The sequence below is a fragment of the Bipolaris sorokiniana genome, assembly GCF_000338995.1.
Source record: "Bipolaris sorokiniana ND90Pr unplaced genomic scaffold COCSAscaffold_1, whole genome shotgun sequence".
NCBI lineage: Eukaryota > Fungi > Ascomycota > Dothideomycetes > Pleosporales > Pleosporaceae > Bipolaris > Bipolaris sorokiniana.
The window spans coordinates 589992-613298 of NW_006911895.1; the positions used below are offsets into that span (position 1 = coordinate 589992).

The following is a 23307-nucleotide window of genomic DNA, read 5'->3' on the forward strand; positions in this document are numbered from 1 at the left end:
CTGCGATGAGGTTTCTGAGCGGGCTCGGCACTTGGTTGCGACTATCCCCGATTCGGCTGCGAACCATGTTCTCACGACAACTTCAACCTCCCCGCTCCCACATTATCCTTGTCATCGAATGACATATTAAACGTGAGATGAGAGTACTAGCCGTATCTCATGAGTCAAACTCAGCACTTTTGATTTTTCTCAGGTAACACAATGCTGTCATCAGGGCTCAATCGGAAATTGATAGTGTACAGTAGCAAATAGCTTAACCAAGTAGTATTAGACCTCTGGTTCTGTAGTGTAGGCCATGCATTGAAGTCGACTCCTTAAAGAGTTTTTATTGGTTTTGTGTTCTCTAATTGCGCACGCTCTGCTGCGACCATCTTTGCATACCAGGTGAGCCCCTTCAACTAGTAGTTCATCAAAATCTTCACCTTGTTACTCCGCCCATATGATCAAATCTACCGCCTCTATCAGGATGACCTGTACGACGCAAGCAGTTGAGTAGCATCTCGATCCACTATATGCCCCCACATCATTCTAGTGTATTGAATAGGAACGGCTTTCACTCATGCATAAACGTAGATTTTGAATCGTATATTCATATATTCTCTTTTCATCAAACGCGATCCAGTATACTAGATATTACTTTAGTATGACATGCAGTATAACCACATGTAATGCTCGAAATGATGGTGTCTTGGCCTAATGTATTCTCCCATGCCAAGTCATGATGATGTGTGTCCAGGATTTCTAAAAACCCTTTTCCGATCCTAGAGCGCCGCGCTATTATACAAACCAAACCATGAACGCTATTAGTCTGACCACCCAAATCACTTTTTAAAATAACACCAACAACCAACCGGCAGCGCCAACGACTAGGCTCTCAACCCATCTGTCGATGCCTGCATGCTGTACTGAGGCACCAACACCTTTGCTGGTCTGGCCTACACCACTCGCAATAAGATCGCCAGCGTTGCGACTTGTCGTTACAGATGCCATGCTTGAGCTGGTAGTGCTTGCACTGTTACTCTTCGGGAGACTGTGAACAGTGCTCATCTGCCCGTTGATAATCAAGGCTGTACCTGACTTGTCTAAAGAGTATGTTGTTCCATCCATCTCAACAGTAGAACCAAGTACAAGTGTCGTACCATCACCCAACACGTACTCCGTTGTTCCATCCCTTACTGTTTGTGTGTACGTGACATCTTTGATCGTTAGCGCAGGAGCAGGTGTTATAACAGCACCAGGAGTCATGGTAGATGTAACGCCGTTGATCACGACAACACCGGCTAGTGCACCCTCGGGCAAGGAGTATGTAGTTCCCGAAATGGTGAGAACGCCGCCAGGTGTGAGGGTTTGACCAGGAGCGGGTACATAAGCTGTTTGACCGTTGATTACAACAACACCACCCGGTGCGCCTTGAGGCAGAGAATATGTTATCCCGGCCAGGGTAAGAACACCACCGGGCGTGAGAGTTTGGCCAGGAGCGGGTATGTAAGCTGCTTGGCCATCAACCGCAATCCAACTGCCTGCGCCTACCGCCTGACCAGGCGCTACTACACCGACCGTCAAACCCCCAATTACTGTCGTAAATATGGTACGATCACCTACAACCGACGCAGGAGGAAGAGTAACAGAGTGTGAGAGCCCAGCAGTAATAGTCTGTGTGGCGCCATTGACAACAGCAACACCACCGGGGCCAAGACTAACAGTGTTTCCATTGACAATAACCGGTGGGCCTCCAGGCTTCAAAGTCTCTGTCCCGAAGACAAAATCTCCTTGTGGATTGGCAGCGATTGTTCCCCCGCCGACAGTGAGCACGGGAGGTCCTGGTGTTGCCGCTGCGTCGAGAGCAACTGTGCTACCACCTACAATAATCCTTGCTCCCTCACCATTCCCGGGAATGATAACAGGGACTCCGTCGACGGTTTGAGTTTGCCCTGGTCTGAGTGTCTGGCCTCCAACAACGATCACAGGAGGAAGCCAATCCGGAAAGTCTTGATCTTGGTGATCTGGACTACCAGACTGGCCTGGGACTTGTCCAGCCGGGCTTGCGATCGGCCCAGGCGCATTTGGGGTTGGTCTAGGTCCATTCAAAGGTCTTGGTATGTTGTCACTTGGTTTGTTGGGCTCGTTTGGCGGGAGTATAAGGTTATGTATGTCGGGGTTGCCCGCAGGAGTTGGTGAAGGCAGATCGGCTTTGAGCGACACCGGGGAATCAGGGAGGCACCTCAAACAACCTCGCACCGTGTTGTGAACGGAAGTAGACTCGTACGTTGTCGAGAGGAAAGTCGATGTTGTCGGCGACGCAAATACCGGTTGAGATGTGGGCGTAGGCGGAGCAGCAGCAGGAGGAGGCAACCCCACACCAGGCAGCGTAGATAAGGGGGTACCAGGAGGGGCACCAGGAAGGGCCAAGGATAGCTGGAGGGAATCACTGAGACTGGGTCTGTGAAATGAACATGAAGCAAGATCCAGGCCCCGAAATTGCGACTGAATCGCTGGATCTTGCCCAAGGTATTGAAGGACCTGGGTGGGCAACGGGAAATTGTATTGGCTTGTAGTGCCTGTTTGCAGTGGTTCCGTGTGCGTTACTATGAAATGGGCCCAATTTTGTAGTGCAGTCCTGGGTGGCTCCCAGCCTTTTAGCGAAGTCTCCTTGGGCACACATTGCGTGAGGGTCTGGTTCTTCTGGGCAAAGTGCAAGTTGAAATATTGGTCAGGCCCACCAAATATATGGTTGTAGATAACGTAGGTGGGTCCTGCATCGAATTGTAGGCGTACCCCATCCGTAACCTCTACAGTGAACGTGGGCGTAGTGTGAGTAATGATTTCATCGTTACTGCCTGTAACAGTTTTTGTTTGATTGACAGTGTGCTCCTGGGTAACGACCGTGTCGATGGTGCCGTTGTTCAAGTAGGTGATGTACTCAGTAACGATGGTCTCGGTCACAACCGTGCTAGTCCAGCGTTCAAAAAGCCCGGCAGAATCAAACCAAGTAGTTATAGGACGTTTGGCTGCAAGCAAGCAGCCTGTGCAGGATGAGTTACATGTGGAACACGACGTTTGGTTGGCTGGGGTAACCTGTGGGAAATGGGTTGGTAGCAAAGGAGGAGTATAAGTGATTACTGTAGGCACTACTGGCGTCGGGCTGCTTGTAGGCGTCGTATTTGTGTATATTGGACCTGAAGGCTGGGGACCGGGCGCAATTGGTGCATGTCCAGGGCTCGCGACAAAATGAGGAGGAAGTGTCATGGGCAATGCAGTCTCTTGAGCATTGTCCAGATCGAGAGGAGGAGATGCAGGCTGTGGGGCTTTGGGGGCGTGCCATTCCTCATGTGGAGCATCAACCGGAGGGAGGGGATTCCAGGAAAAGAGGTCTAGGGCGATCAATCCTTCTGCTGTGTACCTACAAAGTTGGGTGCTGCAACATACCACCTACGAATGATTAGTCACGAGAAAACATGGCTGGCAAAGAGAGGGTAGTTAAGTGTAGTCGAGGGAACATACTGATTACATGTTTGGCTCTCGATTCTGCGCCAATGGCGAACAAGGCAGGCACATATAAACGAGCGAATGTGCGCATCCTGCTATGATTCCCTTTACACAAAGCGAGTGACAATGCAAAGGTCAAAGCAAGACGTTGTTGCAGCGCAACAGAGACGAGAGGAAACTAGCGAGTGATGCTCCAATCGGGTAGGTTTGATGATGGCAGATCAAGTGCATATGCCGCGCTGAATGACGGCGGTCCATGCGCTTCTCCTGGTTGGCACCAACCTTGGCAAAGCGACATGCCGTGAACGCGTATGTACTTACATATGCTGTATATGTATGCTGTTATGTCAGGAAATGCTCCCACTCTACCTGTGCTCGACGACAATGTGCTGGCAGTAAGCCCAGCGCCCTTCACCTGGTACCAGGCCTTTCCACTTCGATATGCTCTGGCACTGTCGAAGGGAACTTTGCTGCTAGCTACAAGCCCGAACCGGTAGTGTATCGACGACGCTGACACTAGGGCCATGGCAAACTCTGTCCTCAGGTATCCACGTGATACGTCCCCTTGGAACCGCCATCCGCGCGGCCGGCGGAATACGGGCGTGGCAATGGAAGAGGGCAGTGGTGGCGGCGTTGCGCCAGCGCGAACAGAGGGGCAGCCCAAGCCATGACTGCGTTGTGTATGTACATATGGTGCGTATGTAGGTACGTACTGCATACACAGATATGTATTGCATCGGAAGAGGCACAGGCAGGCCACTTGCGACATTTTCGAGCCACTACCCCAGACTGCCAAGTGTCGCCCGGTGGAGATGGACATGACACTGGCAGCAACGGCATGATCTCAACAGGAGTGGCATTGAAGAAGACGGCAGGGAGGTTGTGCCACATAAGTGAATGGACGCTGACATGACCGGTGGCAAGCTCCGGCACCGCAGCCCCCTATTGGCTGCGAGCCTAGCACGACCAGAAGAGCATCCCTCAACATGACTTCACCCTTGTGTCGCTCCCATGCCATCTCGTATTCACTGCCCTACATTTCACACTAGGCAGGCTTTCGATAAGCTTAGGATGATGAGCACGGTCTGTGATCCTCGCCTCGGGAGCCATGGAGCCATTCCGTGGGTTGCCGTCGCGCATCCATCCCATTCCTTCAAACCTTCACGACTTTTCGACACCAGCCTTCCGGTAAGTGAGACTAGGTCGATAATTCTCCGATCAAGGGGTCGACACACAATGTCACTCGAACCCCACTTCATCCACTGACTAAGGCCCTGCGCTGCTCCTCTCAATGGGCTTCTGCTTGCTCACCTCCCTTCGCTTCCTGCATCATGAGTCTCGCTGCGCGGGCAACGGGCGCCCCCGCACCCTACACTGTTCCTCCCTCGGGCAAGTTCGACGGCGCTGATGGCAGCTGGAGCACGTTCAAAGTCAGTGTTGGGTCGCCCGGCCAGGATTTCCGTCTAATACCGAGCACCAAAGCAGGCGTCACGTATGTAATTGCTCCAGAGGGTTGCTTGGCTGGAGTCGACCCCTCAAACTGTCCCCAGCTTCGCGGAATCGAAATCTTCAACAGTGCGCAAAACACCGGCTTTCATGTCAACGTGTCGTCAACATGGTCAGCGATAGGGCAGTTCGAAGTCGATCTGGAGGAGGGCCTCAACTACACCGGACGAGGCCTGTTCGGAACTGATGTTGTGTCCCTGGGAGCTGCTGCCGATCATGGCTCGTCTCTATCCCTCAAAGGTTCCATCGTCTCTGCTATAGCGGATCCTGACTATTATCTGGGAATGCTTGGGCTTGGTCAGGTCAAATCCAGCTTCAACAGCCAAAGTCAACCGGTCGATTCGACGCTCTACCAACTACGCGAGAACAAACAAATACCCAGTTTTTCCTACGCGTATACGGCAGGCGCAAAGTACCGATTAAAGTCTGTTCTGGGAAGTCTAATTCTTGGAGGCTACGATACGACACGATTCGACACCGTCACCGACAACCTGTCTTTTACATTTTCCCAGGACTCTTCTCGGCTTCTGACCGTCGGTGTCAACTCAATAATGGCCACCAACACGCTACAAGGGACTTATTCTCTCACTTCTGGCGCACATTTTTCCGTCATCGATTCAACTGTGCCACATTTGTGGTTGCCCGAGAGCGTTTGCGCTGAATTCGAAACCGCCTTTGGGCTTACTTATGATCCTCAAACAGACCTTTATCTTGTTAATGATACTATCCACGAACAACTGGTCTCGAAGAACCCGACACTCACCATTAAGCTTACCAATTCGCTGGACGGTGCGACCAACAACTACACTAATATCCAGTTGCCATATGCTGCGTTCGATCTGCAAGCTTCGTATCCCTTCTACCAAAACGCCACAAACTACTTCCCGATCCGCCGCGCCGCGAATGAATCGCAGTATGTACTTGGCCGAACATTGCTACAAGAAGCATACTTGATTGTCGATTATGAGCGGGCAAACTTTACGGTTGCGCAAGCAGTATTTCCCGACCCCCTACCTCCTGCAGAAGTCATTACAATCGTTTCACCAAGCGACTTACCAGCAACCCAACCCTCGTCGTCAGATCTCAGTACCGGTGTAATTGTCGGAATAGCAATCGGAGCAGTCGCAGGTATCGTTATCGCCATCTTAGCATTCTTCTTCTGTTTCCGTAAACGACGCGGCAAGAAGCAGGCACAGAACAATCAACAATACGAATTGGCAGGCAAAAACATATCCGAAATCGAATCTGGAAACAACATGTCTTCAAGTATCTTACCACTCAAAGATACAGGCCCACAAGAACTCAACAGTACGCCATTGATAGAGCTCGCATCTCCTGCCAACGACCATACAGTCGGGCATGCCTACCCACAAGATCAAAAAACAGTCGTTCAAGTAACGGACGAACCACAAGAGCTGCATGGCGAGTCGATGATACCAATAACACCCAAATGGCAGGAGGTAGAAGCACCGCCGCCGACTTACCACCACGATACGGATGGAGAAAGTAGCACCATCCAAGGTGTGAGCACGATGCTGAGTGACAGCACAGTTACACCCAGCGATTCGAACTCACAAGTTTTAGTTTCACCACTTACGCCTCGGATTCCTCAGTACAGATATTAATGATTGGGTTGGCATTTTGTTGAGCATACAATTGGCGTTTGGGTGTGTCATGTTTTTTTGAGATACCACTTACATGTAGAAAAGGGCGGGGTTGTATGCATTTCTGGCAAGAGTGTAGAGTTAGTAATATCCTATTTCTATGCCTCCAAACGGAGGGTGAATCGGCATTCAATATTCTTTGTATATAACTATCGATAATATTATAGTTATATTACAATCGAGTTTTTGTATGCTCCACGTTTTTTGCCTCTTCAAAAGTAAGCACTGTGTGTTATGGAGAAAGTAGCTGCATGATCAGAGTGGCTTTGACTCGAAGGTGTATTCGGCTTCTATACGTATTCACAATCCCTTACTGGCAGGTGCATGTGCTTATGGCTTCTTCTCGGATATTTCCGATTTTTTTTGGATAACAGGGCCGACCGGATGGATGTGTTCTCCACTTGAGGGGAGTTTTGCGAACAGCAAACATGTACATGACATACACGTCACCTATGAATTAAAATGGTAGCGCTTATGCATAAGCGTGGGCGTCAACACTTTTCGCTACCGTCCTCAAGTCCGATGTAGATGCTAAGTACATGCAGGTGCTCCCGCACACATTGGGCCGAATCAGGGATCCATGTCCAATGTAACCCAATAAGGACATGCAATCCAAAAGAACTATTTCTGTATGAATGTCAAGCCGCAACAAAAGTGGTCTTAGTTCATTCGTAAATGAAATCATGAACCATGCTTGAATAGATCCACTCATAACAAGGCAGCTAGTAGTTTGATTGCCTCCAGCCTATGACGTAGGCGCCACGCATAGCTGGTAGCCATCACCCCTCATCCCCACGCCTCCTTCTCCCTAGACAACACCCCAGACACCTAACTTTTGTTCTGTTTACACATCTACGCTCATAATACAACCCTTCAGCGAATACTTCCTAGCCAACAAACCTAGAATTCCCAATCGGCAATGGACAAGATCAAGGAGAAGCTCCATATTGGCAGTGGTCGCCGCAAGTCGCAGCCTGACAACGACTTTTCTACTGGCACTGGTCATGTTGGCACTATTGAGGGTGCGTACTTAATACCACATATTATATGAAAGCTTTGCATCCGCAAGCTGCCGTCCCTTTCATCGCTTTCTAAGCAAGGGTTGAGCATATGCGACACTTCAGCCTCACCACTGACAATGAGAATAGAAAACCGTGACTCGATCGACTCTGAACTTGCAGCGATGCCTCCACACGAGCGTGTTGCCTATCTGAAAGAATTCGAAGAGTCGGATAAGGCCGACGCGCCCAAGAAGGGAGGCCTCATCGAGAAGCTCATTGCCCGAGGCAACAAGAAAACCGAAGACCAGATTGCAGCAGAGACCAGGGAGCGCGAGGCACGCGAGAAAGCTCACCGTGAAGCAACGCACGCAACCATGGGTCCTGGCGTGGGCGCTAGCACTCAATCAGCTGCAGGCCCTGGTGGCTTGTAAGCCATATCGATGAAAGAGCGCCAATGAATTACGAACGGAAAAGAGTGGGAAAAAACATTACTTTATGACCATCGATTATGAAGAAGGCTCTTTTTTGGAGGGCGATGGACTGGAGATTCCAGACATACTTTTACCGACATGACGATCAATGACATCAATCTGAGCTGAGCTGAGCTGAGCTGAGTTGAACCTCTGAATTCCTGGGATTCGCATGATGCAATGGCCGGAAGTAATGAATGATCGTGAAGCTGATTACAAAGGGACTTCGAAAACCCTACTGACAATTACATGCTTTACAGTTTTCGTTACACATTTCTGGATCCCTAAGCTTGATCCTATGCAGCCGTGCAAAACGATGCTTCGTTCTCTATTTCTCTTTGATCCATATGCCCATATCTTTAACATCGAAGTCAACAGCGGTGCCATTAAGGTACTCGCAAGAAAGAACGAAAATGTTACGAGACAGTGTCGTATACAAGGCCTAATGCAGAACGTTACACCTAACATGTGAAATCGAACACGAAACATCCCTTTTCACTGTCAGAGTCTTCCTCCTGTCCATTTGCTCGCCTATGAAACTGGTATATTACAAAGAAAAAAAATGCGTGCTCATTACATCTCTCCCCAACCCCCCGAACCCATGTCCTTTTTTCTTTACCTTCTCTCCTGGCCGTAAGTAAATCCCACCCTTGATTTTACATTTCAAGAAAAACCGATACAACAAGCATCTCCCAGACAGATGCAAAGTTTTACAAGAATATTGGTAGTTCTAAACATAGATTCTTGTTTTTGCTTTGTTTGTACCTGGAGCAACAATAGGTTCCAAGAATAATAACTACCGCCCTCTTTTTTCCAACAATCCCTATCACTGTTTTTCAAACCGGGTATCCCTGTTCATCAGGCGCTTCCGGTGCTCCACTCACAGCACCGTATACCCGTATCGGGACCTGGACTTCGAAGCTTTCAGCTGGTAATCGTTGTGCAGCAGCTAGTATAACGCCGCGGTCATCAGTAGATATTTCTTCTAGGAGATCATCCCATGTTGCTTCTTCGCCATTTTCGTGTGTCAGGCGTGGGGTGATGAATTCGATGCGGAGTTTCCACTCGAGGCTTACACCAGATGTGATGAATTCTGGTGTTGCGTTGGGGGGTATGGTGGGCGAGAAAGCGAGTTTCTGGGCAAAGAGTGCGTTTTCTGAGAATGATGCGTGGACTTTCTTTGTAACTCGGTAGATAGAGGCATTGGAACGCAGTGCGATTGCGGGATCCACTTTTTCGGATGTTTCGAGTGAGAGATGAATTGAGTAGCACGGGATGTGCGAATCGGTAAAGTCGACGACTGCAGTCATAGTCTCGCCGAGTCGATAGGAGGGCCGAGCGAGCATTATGACAGCCACACGTCGGCCGCTGCGAGCGATTTCGAAGCGATTGGCGCTTTGGTTTGCTGCACCAGTCAGGTTGCTGCGCAAGATGGCGGCATCAATGGCTTCCTTCATAGTCTGGGGTTCTTCAGCAAACGAGGATCGGCCAGGGAGAGTGTCAGTAGGTGACATTAGGCCCATATTAGTGTTTTGCTGGGGCCGCTCTAGCAGATTGTTGACATAGTCAAGAAAGTCACTGAAAGTATCCTCCTGGGCCTTCCCTCGAGGAGCACCCTTTTTGGTCGGAGAGAGGTTCCCGGTTGATGTGGGGTCAATAGCCGCCGTTCGTGCTTGATCACGAAGTAGAATATACGGAGACATCAAGTCGTGCCCAAGGATCTCGCCCCGATCTACAGATGATTAGTATGGTGCGAAGTGCGGAATAACAGTAGGCAGACATACTGTTCACGCTGCCAAAGACCCGGAAAGGAATATCCACATGTTTCACTTGTTGCTCTCTAGTTGACCCTGCGCGTTGTGTACCAATAGTGAGATTGTATGCTACCTTCATCGAGCGTCCTTTGTGCGATGGGGGCAGACCACGGGGGATGGTAAAGCTGTATGTAAAGCTGCGACTTTCTCCAGGCGCGAGTTTCAAGTCCACAAACAAGATAGACTGTGGGGTAGAAATGAGAGGAACGGTCTTGGAGCTGGCAATGCCTCTCATCTCTCGGATACTTGATGGCTCTGAAGGGCCCAGGAATCCGCCTAGTGACTCTCCTATGCTGCCCCAACCTAGCGCACCGAAGAGACCGCTTTCGCGCTTCGTCTTCTCAACGCCCACAACTCCGCCTCCACCTTGACCACCCAATACGCCCTTCCTTTTCACTTCTTCAAAAGGCGCTTGGTTGATCAAGGACCCATCTAGTGTAAAGGTGCCCATTATCTGCGCGTAGCCCATCATGATAGATTCTGGCTGAGCCTGCTTGTTAGTCGGTACCAGGTGTGATGGCCGTCGCTGGTGCTGGGGCCGATGTAATAGTCGCGATGATGGATGAGCCGTGTATTCCGAAGCCATGGTCTCATTGGAATTGTTGCTCATCGAGTAGAACTCCCCACTACTACGCGGAGTTTCGATCATGCTTGACCCAGATATTATCCTGGCGACGGGCGAGAGAACCTCGAGGTTGGCACTGGTTGAAGGGCGATGGCTGTCGATGGGCGGCTGTGGGGAATTGCGCGGCGTATGTAGCGGCTTCTTCGTGGGACTGCCATTGAGTGGTGGATGTGAGGCGTCTTCCGGCGGCGGCGGTGCGGCGGGGAATTTGAAGTGCTTGGAGAAGGAGTTTGAGGGTTTCCTCCCGGGGGTTGGGAGAGCTGGGGTGCTTGGGGTAGTTGTTATACCCGGCCGTCTTCTGTTTTGATGCGCAGGAAAGGCGAAGTCGCTGGTGTCACGAGCGCTTGGCGAAGTTGCGTCGCCTGCGAGCGGAGAAGGGTGTGTGGCTGATCGGTGGCCGGGCAAGGTAACTGCTGTCGTGTCAGCCAAAGAAATATTGCAGTGGCAATCGTGGTGTCTGCAGTTGTCGTACTTGGATACGAATTCGGTCTTCCCGGCACGACCTGTAGACTGGCTGATCTCCCATGCCCTCTGGCTGGCCGTCTGATGGGTATACCTCTCTCGTGGCTGGCTTCGGTGGCGGCCTCTGTGCCTAGGGAGATGATGGACACGGATCTGCCATGCTTCTGCCCTCCCGTGCTGCTGTTGGCTTGGGCTGCGCTCGGCGTGGCAGGCGACTGGTGTCCCCCAGGCGTTGATGGCGTGTGAAGGGATAGCGCCGGTCGATGTCCGCGGGTATGAGCAGGTGGCAGCTGCGAGGTGAATGAAGACTTGCGGGACACAGAGGGCCTTGTCGACGAGTGAACTGGCGGAACGGGCAGCTTGCGTTGACGGTCCCCGCCCGTCGCAAAGCCGTTGTGTCGTGTAGCTGGGGTGCCATTGCGGCCTTCAGGCAGGGCTACATTCTTGAAGGTAATGGTACACTCGATATCTTCGCCGGCAAACACGGTAGAGTCCTTCCATTGTACGAATACCCGGATGTTGGATGCCGACATGGTCAGGAGCACGAGGGTGGGCGGCACGGGCTGCGGTCGTGTAGGCAGCTCATCGGGCGCGGCAGGCAAGCGGCATGACGGCTGCTGGCAATTGATCGTGGACGGCAGCAATGGCAGCGAGCAGCGAGCAGCAGTCGATAGTCGGCAGTCCGGGGAGAGATTGATATTGGGTTAACGTGAGCCAACAACAGCTTCCACGGCTTCGTCATGCCCGCGCCGGTCCAGGGTCTAGGCCCGTGCTCTCCTCGCCCTGGTGGTCCTTTGTCTCGAGCACCCACATCACTGCCATCAACATTACTCTTATACTCCAGTCACCGTGTATGCCTCTCTCCTGTCATTCAATATGAAACATGACGTTCTAGCATTACCTTGCTACCAGATGAACCATGGCCTGTCTGCACCAAACCACTTGATACAAAACAGCCAGCCTTGTCCTTGTTAATTCTGCTTGCACAGCTGTCCACAAATTCCTATCGGCGGATGAAACCATCTATGTTTATAGTCTTCAAAACCAATGCTCTTTCCTGTCAAGAAACCATCACGCAACCTACCCCACCATTCTCCGCACTTCATCCGTATCCCAGTCCAGACGCTCATCGTCGTAAGGAAGCTCATAATCGACTAGAACTTGCATAGTCTCCTTCACTTTCCCCTCTTCCGTTTTCTTCTTCTCTTCCTTTCTGCGCTGTTTTCTTCCTCCTCTTTTCCTCCTCTTCTTCTTTCTTTCTTGCTCTACTATTGTCTTCTCACTACCTTCTGTTGCATCTGCAGTGACCTCGGCATTGGAGGAAGACTGTTTGCTGCGCTCCCAGAACGCATGACAACCGCATACGCCATCTTGTGAGGGATTTTGAGGACAGGTGCGGGGGGCTCGTTTGCGCATGTGGAATGAGCGTATCGATGAGGGGCTGGGTTTGGGAGCAGTGTTGTATTGGAAGGATGTCTTGGAGCCAGTCTTCAATTTTGAGACAGTGGAGAAAGACGAAGGAGGAAGGTATGTTTTGTGTGGATTTGAAAGGCAGGTCCTGGTGATTGAGCCCGTCGATAACGATCAAGTATTTGCGCAAATCAGGGCAGGAGAAAAGAGAAGGTGAAGGTGAAATGAACGTGTAGTGATACACGTAATGCGCAACACACTCTCTGCAAGTTAGGAAAGGGCGGCATGGTGCAGTCCGTGCAGAGTAAACTGTCATATACTCTAATATGTATTTGCCTCATAGAAGCACCTCTTTCACATCTCACCACATCCTCCCAACAAAGTGCAAAGCAGTCTTGACCGAAACAATTGTCCCTACCGTCAGCACTCCAACTGCAACACCCAACGCCTTCAGGTTCCTCATTTCATTACTAAACCGCTGCTGCTTCCTCTCACCAATATCTCCCAAGTGAGTCAACGTATCGTACTGCGGGACATATTTGAAATCAAATGCCGTCTCCGTACCAGCCAACCCCCACTTTGACTTTACAGTCAGATTCCAGAAGATGTCCTTTGCACGCTCGATTCTCCTGCGGTCAGCATTGGGGAAGAGGCGGTAGGTGTAGCAGTAGAAGATGAAAAAGAGACACTGGCCCGCCATGAGAGACCAGTAGTACGCTGATACACGCTTCAAGCCAAGCCGGTCACACAGTGCGTTGCCATTGAGCCAACGGGCGCTAGCTGTCAGCATGTCTGCTGAAGAAAAGGTCGGTGGCTCTTCCTTAAGCGCGTAGATGATGTTGTTGGCCATGACCTTTGACATGTCGGACGGCTCGACTTCGTAGTAGAGAAGGGACTCCATAATGGCTTTTGCTCTGGTAGGAGTCGAAAGCCACTTGTCGGGCGTGCCCATGATATAACCAATATAGCGCCATAGCGCGAGATAGTCGTCGATCTCCTGTTGGCGGAGGATGATGCCCTGGCGTGGAAAACTGAGATAGATGAGTGTCGACGAGAAAGTACCAATTGTGGCTATTTGATCCAAATCGTTGATTGGTATGCCCCATTCGTCTACGTTGAAGTAGCTGGGCCGCTCGCGTACCAACTTCACGATGCGCTGCCGGACTGCAGCATGTAATAAGCGGACGCGGATCGATGAGGCAAAGCCTTCTCCACCGGGCTGTATGCCTTCCAACGTCCTTGTGCATTGTAGAATGTGTTGCGTCGTTTCGAATAGTCTTCCTCTTGCTACCTTTGTGCTGAAGCCTCCAGTTCGTGCCAATGTCTCGACGACTCGTGCAGCACCCATACCGCCTAACAGCGACTGATAGGTGAGGCCAGTTAGAGCGGGTCCTCCGTAACGATAGAAAACATCCTGTCCTCTGCCTATCTGTTCCCAGTCTACCCACTCCGGCACAGTATTTACTTGTCGCCACAGCTCCGCGAGTTTCGGGTCAGATTCGTGATGCTCCTCTAGTAGAGCATAGAGATCCCGCTTTGGTACGGGCAAGGGCTCTTTCTTTTCGTCTTCAGTGCCAGGCGTTGATGCCATCTGGGTCCTGGTGGTATCGTTTCTCGGCAAAGCACCCTTGTGCGGTGGCGATATGGCATTTAGGCGATCGAGACATTCTTCTGCAAGCACATCATACGAAAATTTCATGGGCTTCATTTGCTCTGGAGTAAGATGTTCAGGCGTCCATTCGAAACTATAACCCCAGCAACTGGTAACGGTTAGTCCGGGTCAGTGATAGTCTTCCGCTTCCAGACGTACTATCTAGTATTGGCTGTACGCCTCTGAAACAGGTTGGGCAACGCCATGAATGCGAAACAGAATGTAATAAACAAGCACGCGCTGCGATACTACCGCAAGAAACAGTGAGCGCAAGAGAAAGCAGAGTATGTATTCATACGGAAATGGAGGAACCATCATATGATACCGAGGCCCTAAACCCGCATGGGGGTGAGGGGTCCACATCCATGTCGCCGCTTGGCTCTTCAGTCATCGCTCTGACGGTCAAGAAATCGTAAATTCGAGGTGGTTTCCGAGATTTGACCGTTGCATCTAACCGTTGGACAGGGTCATTGATGTCACCATTTGGGGCAAGTCGCGGCTGATCATGAATCGTGCTAGCACTAGTCTGCCAGTGGCGGTAGACATTTAGTCCTGGGGCCCGTGCGAGAAAGTCGTCGATGCAAACAAGAGAGATTTCACATCTCCAATCTGGAACAACCATGAGCTGCCACAACTGCACACGACGGACGCTGAGCCTTTTTATACAATCATTCACCGATTTAAAGCCTGTTTTCCCTACTAGCCGACCACTCATCTGCCCCCAACCATCGCGATTCCGCTCAGATTTACGCCGACTGGAACAAATAGATCGGCCATTTTTGAGAAAAACAAAAGCGCAGCCCGATGTCGATGCCGAGGCCAAGGATGCTCTTACAGGAGAGCTTCAAACAAAGAACGAACGCCCTGCATGGCAGGTGCAAAAGGAAGCCATGAAAGAGAAACTGGGAGGCGAAGCATGGAACCCACGCAAAAAGCTGTCGCCCGATACTATGGAAGGCATACGTCATCTGAACAGCACGCAACCCGATAAATTCACCACCCCGGTCCTTGCCAATCACTTCAAAGTCTCTCCGGAAGCCATCCGCCGCATACTAAAGAGCAAATGGCGGCCCTCGGACGAAGAATACGAAGAGAGAATGGAGCGGTGGAATAAGCGCGGAGAGAGGATATGGTCCAACTTGGTAGAGATGGGAGTTAAGCCACCAAAGCGGTGGAGAGACATGGGCGTAGGTCGGGCACAGAATGGAGAGCTACCACGATGGAAGTCGAGATACCGGAACCAAGTACATGTCCAGGATAGTTATGGCGGGAATCGCGAAAACTATGAGCCGGACGAGGATATATTACCGACGGTGGGAAAATCGGACAAATCGAACCCGACGACTAGTAGTGTGCCGCTGTCACAGCGGTTATGAAGCGTCGGGATTGGCTGAAAGGGATGAGTTTTGGATACTCGAAAGGCAGATTACCTGGATTTGCAGCTATATTGGACCACTTATACCCTCCTATTTGACGAACATATAATGTACTCTTATTTTCTGGTTTCTCTTGAACTTCTTCTCTTTGAAGACTTTCAACATCTCCTATAAAGCTGCTTTGACGTCAACTTTCCAATGGCCGTCCAGAACTCATTAGAAACGCAACGATGCAGGAATGTTTTGATGGAGAGAAAGTCCCAGATCTATTCCCTTTTCAAGATCTTACTTGAGTCTAGTCGAATCGACTGGTATTTGTGGCACTGGCGCTAGGATGCTTGGACTCTTCTGAAAAGTTGCTTAACACCTTGAAAGCCTCGTAGCGAAACATCAAATATCACATACTCGGCCCCACCAATCGTCTTGGCCTCCTCACTAAGGTGGCCCAGAGAGGTAAACATGATCTGTTAAGGGGCTTTCCAGTACTCTGCCCTTTGAGTTTGAGAATTGCTGTGAACAAAACTGTTATCCTCTCACTCACACAAACGGTCCATATTGATTGTGGCTCCCGAGCCATATGTAGGATATGTTAGGACGGCTGGCAGGTACAGCGTCATATATAGCACCGTTGTCAGCGACGCCATGGTGGTAGTATTTATCTTGGGCGCTACGAGCTGGTGGAAAGGTGCTGCTGTTGCCTGACTTTGTGTGGCTTTGATGCAAGTAGAGAGTTGGCTGTGAAAACACGTGACACGAGAAGATGGAAATGCATGGTGATACAAACACAGCTGTGCAAGAGGATGCAGAAGCAAGGGTGGGGATGAGCACACGAGGTTAGTGCAAGGGGCTAGCCGGAAATGTTACGAAGATTTAGAGAAAGAAGAATGAGCTGCAAGGCTGAAAGTGCTGTGAGAATTCAGAGAAAGAAAGATGTGTGCAATGCTTAAGCACGTACGTACGGCACTAGACCCATTCCTGCCCGCCTAACTCCCCACTTGCTGTCGCAAACCCGGTGTCGCTGACGTACGTTGGGCCAATGGAAAGGACGCCTGTTATTAGCAATATATACTTACCATAGTTACACTTACAATTGCACGCTAATTCTCTCTATTCGCACATCCATGCTTTACAAGATGCAACAACAACTGCTTCTGCTTTGCACAGCAGGTGTGTGCGCTAATGGCAGCCGCGACCAGAGACCCTGCAATATCGATAACTTTCATTTGGTATCCGTACATTAGCAGCTACCACAGCCCCCCATCTAGTTTAATAGTCAGCGACGACACCATCGAACAGCTGCATGATTGGATTTCCATGCGAGTGTACATCGTGAATCGCCCCTCATCTGTGGGCCCAAGCTTTTGTGTCTTCTCCGCCAAGGTCTTGGACTTCTTGTCCGCCAAGAGGTCATGGTAAACTATATGAATGAAAGCTTCTTGTACTGGGGACACATACGATGGAAGGACACGCTCGAGCATCGATTTAGACCTACAAATCTTAAACGATTATACTGTACTCCCCACCAAAAATATCCTACAATGACGCCCATATATCTTTTTCTATTCCACCTCCTCACCATGACAGCCATTGTAAACGCCGCACCCATGACACCCAAAAACACTTCCGGATGGTCCAAAGAAGCTGTGTTAACACTAGCCGGTGTTTGTGTAGCCATCTTAGGAATCTTGGTCGGCCTGGTAATCTCACCTAGAGCGAGACGATGGCTATGTAGCCCATTTACATGTACGCAAGTGCACATCACTATTCCCTCCTCATCTTGCCTTGTTCCACATTCTAACACTTGCCGCCTACAGACTTTTCCCATCACAGACGCGCGACTGAGCGACGTCGACACCCGAATACAGGATACCAGTTACGAGATTACTACGAAGACTATATAAGATTCCTCGAGTTTATGGACTTGCGCACGCAAACGGAAAGGCATCGTTCGGAATGATGTTCAAGATGAAAACATCGATTGGGCCCTCCTTAATGTTCTACAACCACACGCATAACGGCTTACACTACACCATCTTCTCTTCTTCACTTACTGACTTAATAAAAAAACTTATTAGACTATTACGCATATAGTTTTCACGCTAACGTAACTATCCCACAATGAACTCTTTCACAAGTACCAACGCATGAACAACATTCTATACAGCTTACTCCAACTACCCCAACTACCACCCACCAATCACGCTCCATCCGCACTTCACCAGCCTAGCACCCCCACGATATCTAGTACTACACATATCTACCCTACTAACCACCCCACTACCCATACTCCAGCTATCCGTCCATCCAACCCCAGCAAGATCCTTACCGCACCGCCGCAACAAATCATAACACACCCTACACCCTACACTTTATTACGCACAAGTAGCACCCCTAAATCAACACCAGAGAAGTACACATAGTCACACTATACCATCCTCACAGCCCATCTCCCCAAACCAAGGCCAACGCGCAAGACCAGCCTGAGTTGAAGAAAGTGAATACCCAAACCAAGAGTAAAATGACGGGCAGAGTATCAAGATATGTACAAGTGTAGGATAGAGGGAGATAGAAGGGAAGAGTGTGCACTTGAAGAGAATAGGGGTGGTAAAGTCAAGATATTCTTGTTGCTTTGGTAGTTATGCATATGGAGAAAATACCCTGTAGGGTTACGATATTGTATCGATCTGATTGATTGAATGTGTAAGAGCCTACGAAATGCTATGTATTATGTACTATATATTAAGGAGTGTGATGTGCTCGTATACGAACATGGTGTTGAAATATTCCACTCAACTGTGTTTTTTTTTCAGCACCGTACTGTAATCTTGAAAAGTATGAGCATGCGAGACGCATTTCACGCAGCATACTTGACTGAATTCATGCCAGCATTTTGTGCAGGTAAGGTGGGGAAATCCACTCAAGACCCTTTTTTTTTTAAAAAAAAAAAGCTACTCGCAAGGCTTGTACGTCTGAATGTTTGCAATGCCATTGGGCCAGGCCTTGCATGCGTCGGTTGCCTTGACCCATTTGGTACCAATGGTATGTTTTCCTGCAAAGGGGAATATAATTAGCTTTGGCGAATCTTCAGGCTGGGATATAAGATGAACGGAGGAGAGCGTCGTCAAAAGAAAACGACTTGCAAAAAAGGAAAGAAAAACTTACCTCGCGGAAGAGTAAAATACGCAAAATCTGCACCTTCCTTCATACACTTTTCTACAGCGTCGCACTTGTAGTTATCGCGGGGTCCTTCTCCCGACGTCTCTCCCACCAACACACCATCAATGTATACCTCAAACCGCTCGCACCTATTGGAACCATCAGCCACGAGGAGAATGCTGTCCTCGGGGTTGTCGATGGGGATGGATCCAATCGCGGAATCCTGTACCGTACCCGCTGTACGGCGCACATTAATGTGTTGCCAGGGCATAAGCACCTCGCCCGTACAGGGTTTGGTCGCGAGGCGTTGTGGGCTGGAAAAGTCCAATGGATCTGAACCGGTGTTGAGTGAGGACTCGGGTTTCTGGTAGACGGCTCCGCTGCCACACGTGCAGGAGCACATACCGTTGGGTGTGTCGCAGGTTAGGGATGGTACATAGCCTGTTTGGGGTTAACGTATTGTTGATGATACTTGATGTGTGCAAGAGAGAGGAAAGAGAGTGGAGGTGTGTGTGTATATACTTACCAGTTCCGCATGTTATCGGCATGCCATCGTTAAGGGTGGATCCGAATTGGGCAGCTACGAGGCTGCTGGAGATGATCTGGAGGAACAGTGATAGCTGCATGGTGACTGGATTTCTTTCGAGACTGGTGATGAGTAAGTTGTATGAGAAGTGAGGAGTGGAGTTTGTTATAATGATCTTCTGTTTCTGACAGAAGCTTTTATATATTTGTACAACTTGAATAAAATTTTCTCGGATCCCCTCTTTTCTAATCCCATTACCTTAACCTGGTTAGCTGTTCTAGTCGAGTGGGCAGTACCAGGTGAGTTGTGCGTGAGTGAAAAAAAGTAAGTATAGGAAGGAGCACTTGGGGACCAACACACCGTTGCCCAGAGGTAGCTTATGTAATAGATGCTATCTATCTCATGCTATCAATTTTGAGCAAAGCCATCTCCTATAGTATCTTCTTCAAGGAAATATATTGCTTCACTACTGGTATACATGTGCAGCAAATGCTATACACAAGTAGGGAGGTTGGTGTTGTGACAACGATGTTACGACTTGTATTTTAGCTTATACAATAGTCACGCCGTTGCGCACGTTGTTTTACTTTTATACATGCAAGGTGCTTGGGGGTACATGGTAATTATTGGAATACCATAGAATCTCACATAGCTTTCTACAAACGTGGACCCTAGCGCTTTCCTTCTACGATAAAAAACGAAAAAAAAAGAGTCACATGAACTTGCTTTCTTATGTCCTCAATGACACGTATATTCTCTTTGATCAACAGACGGTTCCAGACGCAGTGATGGAAAGACGCTAAAGCACATGTCGATCTTTCATGCATTATAAATTCCGGCCCGGCATGCACCAATGTAAAAAGTACAAACTAGTACGTGTATGAAGTAAAAATGTATTCTTTCGCGTATGCACGTCATGAGAAGAAACCAAAAAGGCTCTCACAGAAACTTCATAATCCAAAAATAGCTTGGGTGGCATACCACTACGAAATCACGACAGACTTAGTTTATCCAACAGTCGGCTTTCTCGCTAGCTATTCTTCTTCTTCTTCATACAAATAATGAAGGAATGAATCTTCATACAAATAATGAAGGAATGAAGTTGGTTGAATGCATTCTCTTCTGGTATCTCGAAAACATAGCAGCTACTGCATCAAAATATACAAAGGTTCCGAGCCCAACATCTACTGGTGCAATTTCGGCCAAAAGTTTTCCCACCAAAGTCATTCACGTTCCATAGACGCCATTGACGAAAGGAAAAAAAAACAGGAGACTCGTCGCAATAATAAGACAACTTTGTGGGTATATATCGTAACTTCATCAATTCTTGTTTTAGACATTGCGTACATCTAGTAGCGGCGCGAGTCGTAGCCTCTGTTGTCATATCCGTTGCTTCCGTTTCGTGCTCGATATTCGTCATCAGGGTAGGGAGGCCGTGAAGAAGCGTCGAAAGAGCCGTCCATGCCAGAGGTACCGCTACGGCGTCGGTTTTGCTTCTTACTATCGAAATCCTTATTGAAGCGACGAGCCTCGTCTTCATACATGTTTGACCCGTAACAAGTGTTTGGAATGTCACGGACGTTTGAATCCGACTGCGTGCCATAGTTGGAGAAACTCGGGCTTCGTTGTCGGGTATTTGTTGAGGTTGTGCGAGCGTGGTGGGGCGGTTGGTAGGAATTGTCGTTGGGTGGAGATGGCCATGGAGCTTGGCCTGCATTTGATTGCGCACGTCTGCGCCTATCATTCGTTGCAGTGTCAGAGTGGGTGCTTGAGCTCATGTCATCGTATGACTTGCCACCACCTGGAGCTGCCGAGTATGGTTTGCGCTCTCGCTCAATGGGTACTGATGTAGGCATGGACTTGTCGTCAATGTCCATGGGCCTTATTTCTGGCTTAGAAGTATACGGACTCCGCTCTCGTTCAAGTTTCGGCCCATTCGAAGGGAGATCTTGAGTTTTTGGAGGCGGTGGTGGGAATGTTGGGGCTTTTCGGAGTGGTCCGACGCCCTCCGAGGAAAGAGCAGCAGCGCATCGTTGCTGCGCGTGAAGATTCTCGGCGGTAGGAAACATTCTGCGAGGAAGTTCCTTGGGAAATCGTTCCTTTCTATCATCTGCATTGCTGATAGGCATGTCGAGAATAGCTTTGGTCAGCCGCTCGTACTCGGTATCGGGATATGCCTGGATCATAGCAGTCATCCATTCTTGAAAACCGTCGGGGGTGAGGGCCGGAATGTACGGTTGCTCTGCAGGGTGTTGTTGGATAAGATGATGTTGGCATCGCATGTCCCGGTAAATCTTGGATAGAGAAGAATACGATATTTTGCCGAATATTGTTTGCCATGGATAAATTTCGTCCTTGACGTTAACTTGTTCATAAAACCTAAGCATCTTGGCAGGGGAAATGACCAGACTATTTTTTGGTTCGTAGTCTTCAATCTGTACGGATATTAGCCCAGGGTATCTCCGCGGACAGCCAGGGTACTCGCCAGGTGCAGTGCTAGACCTCTCAGGAGTTGGCCTAGGCGGGGCAGGGGTTGGCCATCAGAGTCGAACAAGCGCTGCCACATCTTCTCAATAGGGGTGTAGTCTTCAGTTGCCATTCTAGGCGCAGCAGGCGGCCGGGTGGGCGGGCGTTCTCGCTCCATGGGGACAGTACGGTCGAACCGTGCAGTGGGCGTATCGTGGTTAATATCTGGTAGTGGATCGGTGTGCAAGGGGCCTCGGTCTGGGGAGTGATGGTGGGCAAAATCGCTGCGCTTGGGGGATGGAGGAGTGTAGACGTCGCGGGGTGGGATAGAATTGGAAGTCGAGGCGGGGGAAGGTGGAACCCATTGCTGCGGCGAGACAGGTACAGGCTGGGGCAGCGTCGTACCAGCCATGGCACCTGACTTGATCTCATCCAGAACCGATTTCTTCACCTCGGCCGTGATTTGAGCGATGAGATTGGGGTCGACGACGCGGGCTGCGTCGGATTTTTCAAAAGCATTACCAATGGCATTCTTCAGCGGCTGCTGAATGGGCTGGGAGGCAGGGTCGAAAGTACGGCGGTCCCAGGCAGGGCTCGTGTCACGAGGCTGATAGTCGGGAGCATTTGATCTTCCACGGGACCTGGTTCTGGGGGCATAGTCTGGGCTTCTTCCGCGGTGAGAGTGCTGTTTGTCAGAGGACGAGGGGTAGGAGTCGTAGGCGGAATCAGGGTGGTCGCGATAGGCCATGGTTCCTGTGGGTGCAAGATGAGGTTGGGTAGTGCAGGCGTCTTGTGTGGATGGCGGGTTGCGGAACGCCGCGCGAACAGGTGAAAGAGCTATAGCAGAGTTGCCATGTACAGGCGAAAATGGCAGATTGGTAGAGAAGATGACAAAGGACGAGTGGGGAAATGAGGCGACAGGCAGAAGGCAGTGGAAGCAAACACGGCAGAGCCTGAGTGGAGTTTGGGCGTTGGGTTGTATACTACAAAGCAGCGGTATCCCAGGCACCGCGTCAGCAGTCACGAAGGACAAGAAGCCCGACCGAACGAGGGCTCTGAGTTAGGGCTTTTGCCATTAGATAGGGCAGAGTGGCAGCGGGGGCCATTATCTTGGTTGGAAGCAGCCGCCGTGAGGGGCTTGGGGCTTGACGGGCGGGCGGGAGAGGTGGTGTGGCTTGCGTCATAATAAGCAGAACGTCATGGCAGTGTGTTTTTGCAAGAAAGTCCCAGTGTGGTCAAGTCAAGTCGAGTCGAGCCGAGCTGGGAACACCAGGAGATTGTCAGGATTGCCGGGATTGTCAGGAGTCAGGAGCACGGCTCCAGACAGCGGCAGTAGTAGTGTAGCAGCAGCAGCATGATGGCGACGACGACGACGGAGAGCCGGCGATTGCCAGTTTTGTTTGTTTGGTTTTGTAGTGGGCAGCTGGTTGCAAAGGGCGTCAATGACGCGGCGTGGGAGGGCTCGTTTTGGCTGTCGTTGTGTTTCAACTGTGGCCGTGTGCCAGTGGCTGGCTTTTGCGCGCCCGGGGGTAGGCATGACATGCATGTCCGCTCACTTATGAGAAACAAAGCAGACGGTAGACCAAACAAGCGACGACGGACGGCATGAACATGGGCCATTTACCAGTGACGATTGTTATTTCGCAGTGCCGTGTGTTGTTGTTTACCAGAGACATGGGGGCAGGTACATGTCG

At 50.1% G+C, this 23307-nt stretch overlaps 12 protein-coding genes across 12 annotated transcripts; 5 read left to right on the top strand and 7 right to left on the bottom strand.

Moving 5' to 3' along the window:
• Window positions 1–580: 580 nt before the first annotated feature.
• COCSADRAFT_105351 (uncharacterized protein) lies at window positions 581–3658 on the bottom strand. The gene is made up of 2 exons (XM_007696376.1): window positions 3500–3658; window positions 581–3372 (listed from the first exon to the last, which is right to left on the bottom strand). The coding sequence occupies exons 1-2, from the start codon at window positions 3575–3577 to the stop codon at window positions 829–831; spliced, it is 2622 nt and encodes an 873-aa protein (XP_007694566.1). The 5' UTR covers window positions 3578–3658; the 3' UTR covers window positions 581–828.
• Window positions 3659–4501: 843 nt separating this feature from the next.
• On the top strand, window positions 4502–6787 carry COCSADRAFT_31924 (uncharacterized protein). The gene has a single exon (XM_007695964.1). It carries the CDS (start codon window positions 4818–4820, stop codon window positions 6615–6617), a length of 1800 nt encoding a protein of 599 aa, XP_007694154.1. The 5' UTR covers window positions 4502–4817; the 3' UTR covers window positions 6618–6787.
• Window positions 6788–7575: 788 nt separating this feature from the next.
• Window positions 7576–8088, top strand: COCSADRAFT_75930 (uncharacterized protein; the record flags this gene model as incomplete). Its single annotated transcript, XM_007696377.1, has 2 exons — window positions 7576–7678; window positions 7805–8088. The coding sequence occupies 2 exons, from the start codon at window positions 7576–7578 to the stop codon at window positions 8086–8088; spliced, it is 387 nt and encodes a 128-aa protein (XP_007694567.1).
• A 105-nt stretch (window positions 8089–8193) lies between these two features.
• COCSADRAFT_206997 (uncharacterized protein) lies at window positions 8194–8610 on the top strand. The gene has a single exon (XM_007696378.1). The coding sequence runs from the start codon at window positions 8300–8302 to the stop codon at window positions 8597–8599; it is 300 nt and encodes a 99-aa protein (XP_007694568.1). The 5' UTR covers window positions 8194–8299; the 3' UTR covers window positions 8600–8610.
• Window positions 8611–8963: 353 nt separating this feature from the next.
• COCSADRAFT_155377 (uncharacterized protein) lies at window positions 8964–11561 on the bottom strand (the record flags this gene model as incomplete). The annotated part of the gene is made up of 3 exons (XM_007696379.1): window positions 8964–9859; window positions 9912–10976; window positions 11039–11561. 3 exons carry the CDS (start codon window positions 11559–11561, stop codon window positions 8964–8966), a joined length of 2484 nt encoding a protein of 827 aa, XP_007694569.1.
• A 463-nt stretch (window positions 11562–12024) lies between these two features.
• Window positions 12025–12794, bottom strand: COCSADRAFT_31925 (uncharacterized protein). Its single transcript, XM_007695965.1, has one exon. It carries the CDS (start codon window positions 12442–12444, stop codon window positions 12109–12111), a length of 336 nt encoding a protein of 111 aa, XP_007694155.1. The 5' UTR covers window positions 12445–12794; the 3' UTR covers window positions 12025–12108.
• Window positions 12773–14407, bottom strand: COCSADRAFT_105358 (uncharacterized protein). Its single transcript, XM_007696380.1, has 2 exons — window positions 14249–14407; window positions 12773–14198 (listed from the first exon to the last, which is right to left on the bottom strand). The coding sequence occupies exons 1-2, from the start codon at window positions 14293–14295 to the stop codon at window positions 12800–12802; spliced, it is 1446 nt and encodes a 481-aa protein (XP_007694570.1). The 5' UTR covers window positions 14296–14407; the 3' UTR covers window positions 12773–12799.
• Window positions 14408–14704: 297 nt separating this feature from the next.
• COCSADRAFT_31927 (uncharacterized protein) lies at window positions 14705–15604 on the top strand. The gene has a single exon (XM_007695966.1). It carries the CDS (start codon window positions 14710–14712, stop codon window positions 15463–15465), a length of 756 nt encoding a protein of 251 aa, XP_007694156.1. The 5' UTR covers window positions 14705–14709; the 3' UTR covers window positions 15466–15604.
• A 1372-nt stretch (window positions 15605–16976) lies between these two features.
• Window positions 16977–17603, top strand: COCSADRAFT_207025 (uncharacterized protein). The gene is made up of 2 exons (XM_007696381.1): window positions 16977–17208; window positions 17280–17603. The coding sequence occupies exons 1-2, from the start codon at window positions 17004–17006 to the stop codon at window positions 17420–17422; spliced, it is 348 nt and encodes a 115-aa protein (XP_007694571.1). The 5' UTR covers window positions 16977–17003; the 3' UTR covers window positions 17423–17603.
• Window positions 17604–18126: 523 nt separating this feature from the next.
• Window positions 18127–19302, bottom strand: COCSADRAFT_31928 (uncharacterized protein). Its single transcript, XM_007695967.1, has 3 exons — window positions 19148–19302; window positions 18628–19062; window positions 18127–18514 (listed from the first exon to the last, which is right to left on the bottom strand). Exons 1-3 carry the CDS (start codon window positions 19245–19247, stop codon window positions 18414–18416), a joined length of 636 nt encoding a protein of 211 aa, XP_007694157.1. The 5' UTR covers window positions 19248–19302; the 3' UTR covers window positions 18127–18413.
• A 1009-nt stretch (window positions 19303–20311) lies between these two features.
• COCSADRAFT_207038 (uncharacterized protein) lies at window positions 20312–22607 on the bottom strand. Its single transcript, XM_007696382.1, has 2 exons — window positions 21633–22607; window positions 20312–21582 (listed from the first exon to the last, which is right to left on the bottom strand). The coding sequence occupies exons 1-2, from the start codon at window positions 22359–22361 to the stop codon at window positions 20497–20499; spliced, it is 1815 nt and encodes a 604-aa protein (XP_007694572.1). The 5' UTR covers window positions 22362–22607; the 3' UTR covers window positions 20312–20496.
• COCSADRAFT_207037 (uncharacterized protein) lies at window positions 22608–23215 on the bottom strand. Its single transcript, XM_007696383.1, has one exon. The coding sequence runs from the start codon at window positions 23157–23159 to the stop codon at window positions 22854–22856; it is 306 nt and encodes a 101-aa protein (XP_007694573.1). The 5' UTR covers window positions 23160–23215; the 3' UTR covers window positions 22608–22853.
• Between the last annotated feature and the right edge of the window lie 92 nt (window positions 23216–23307).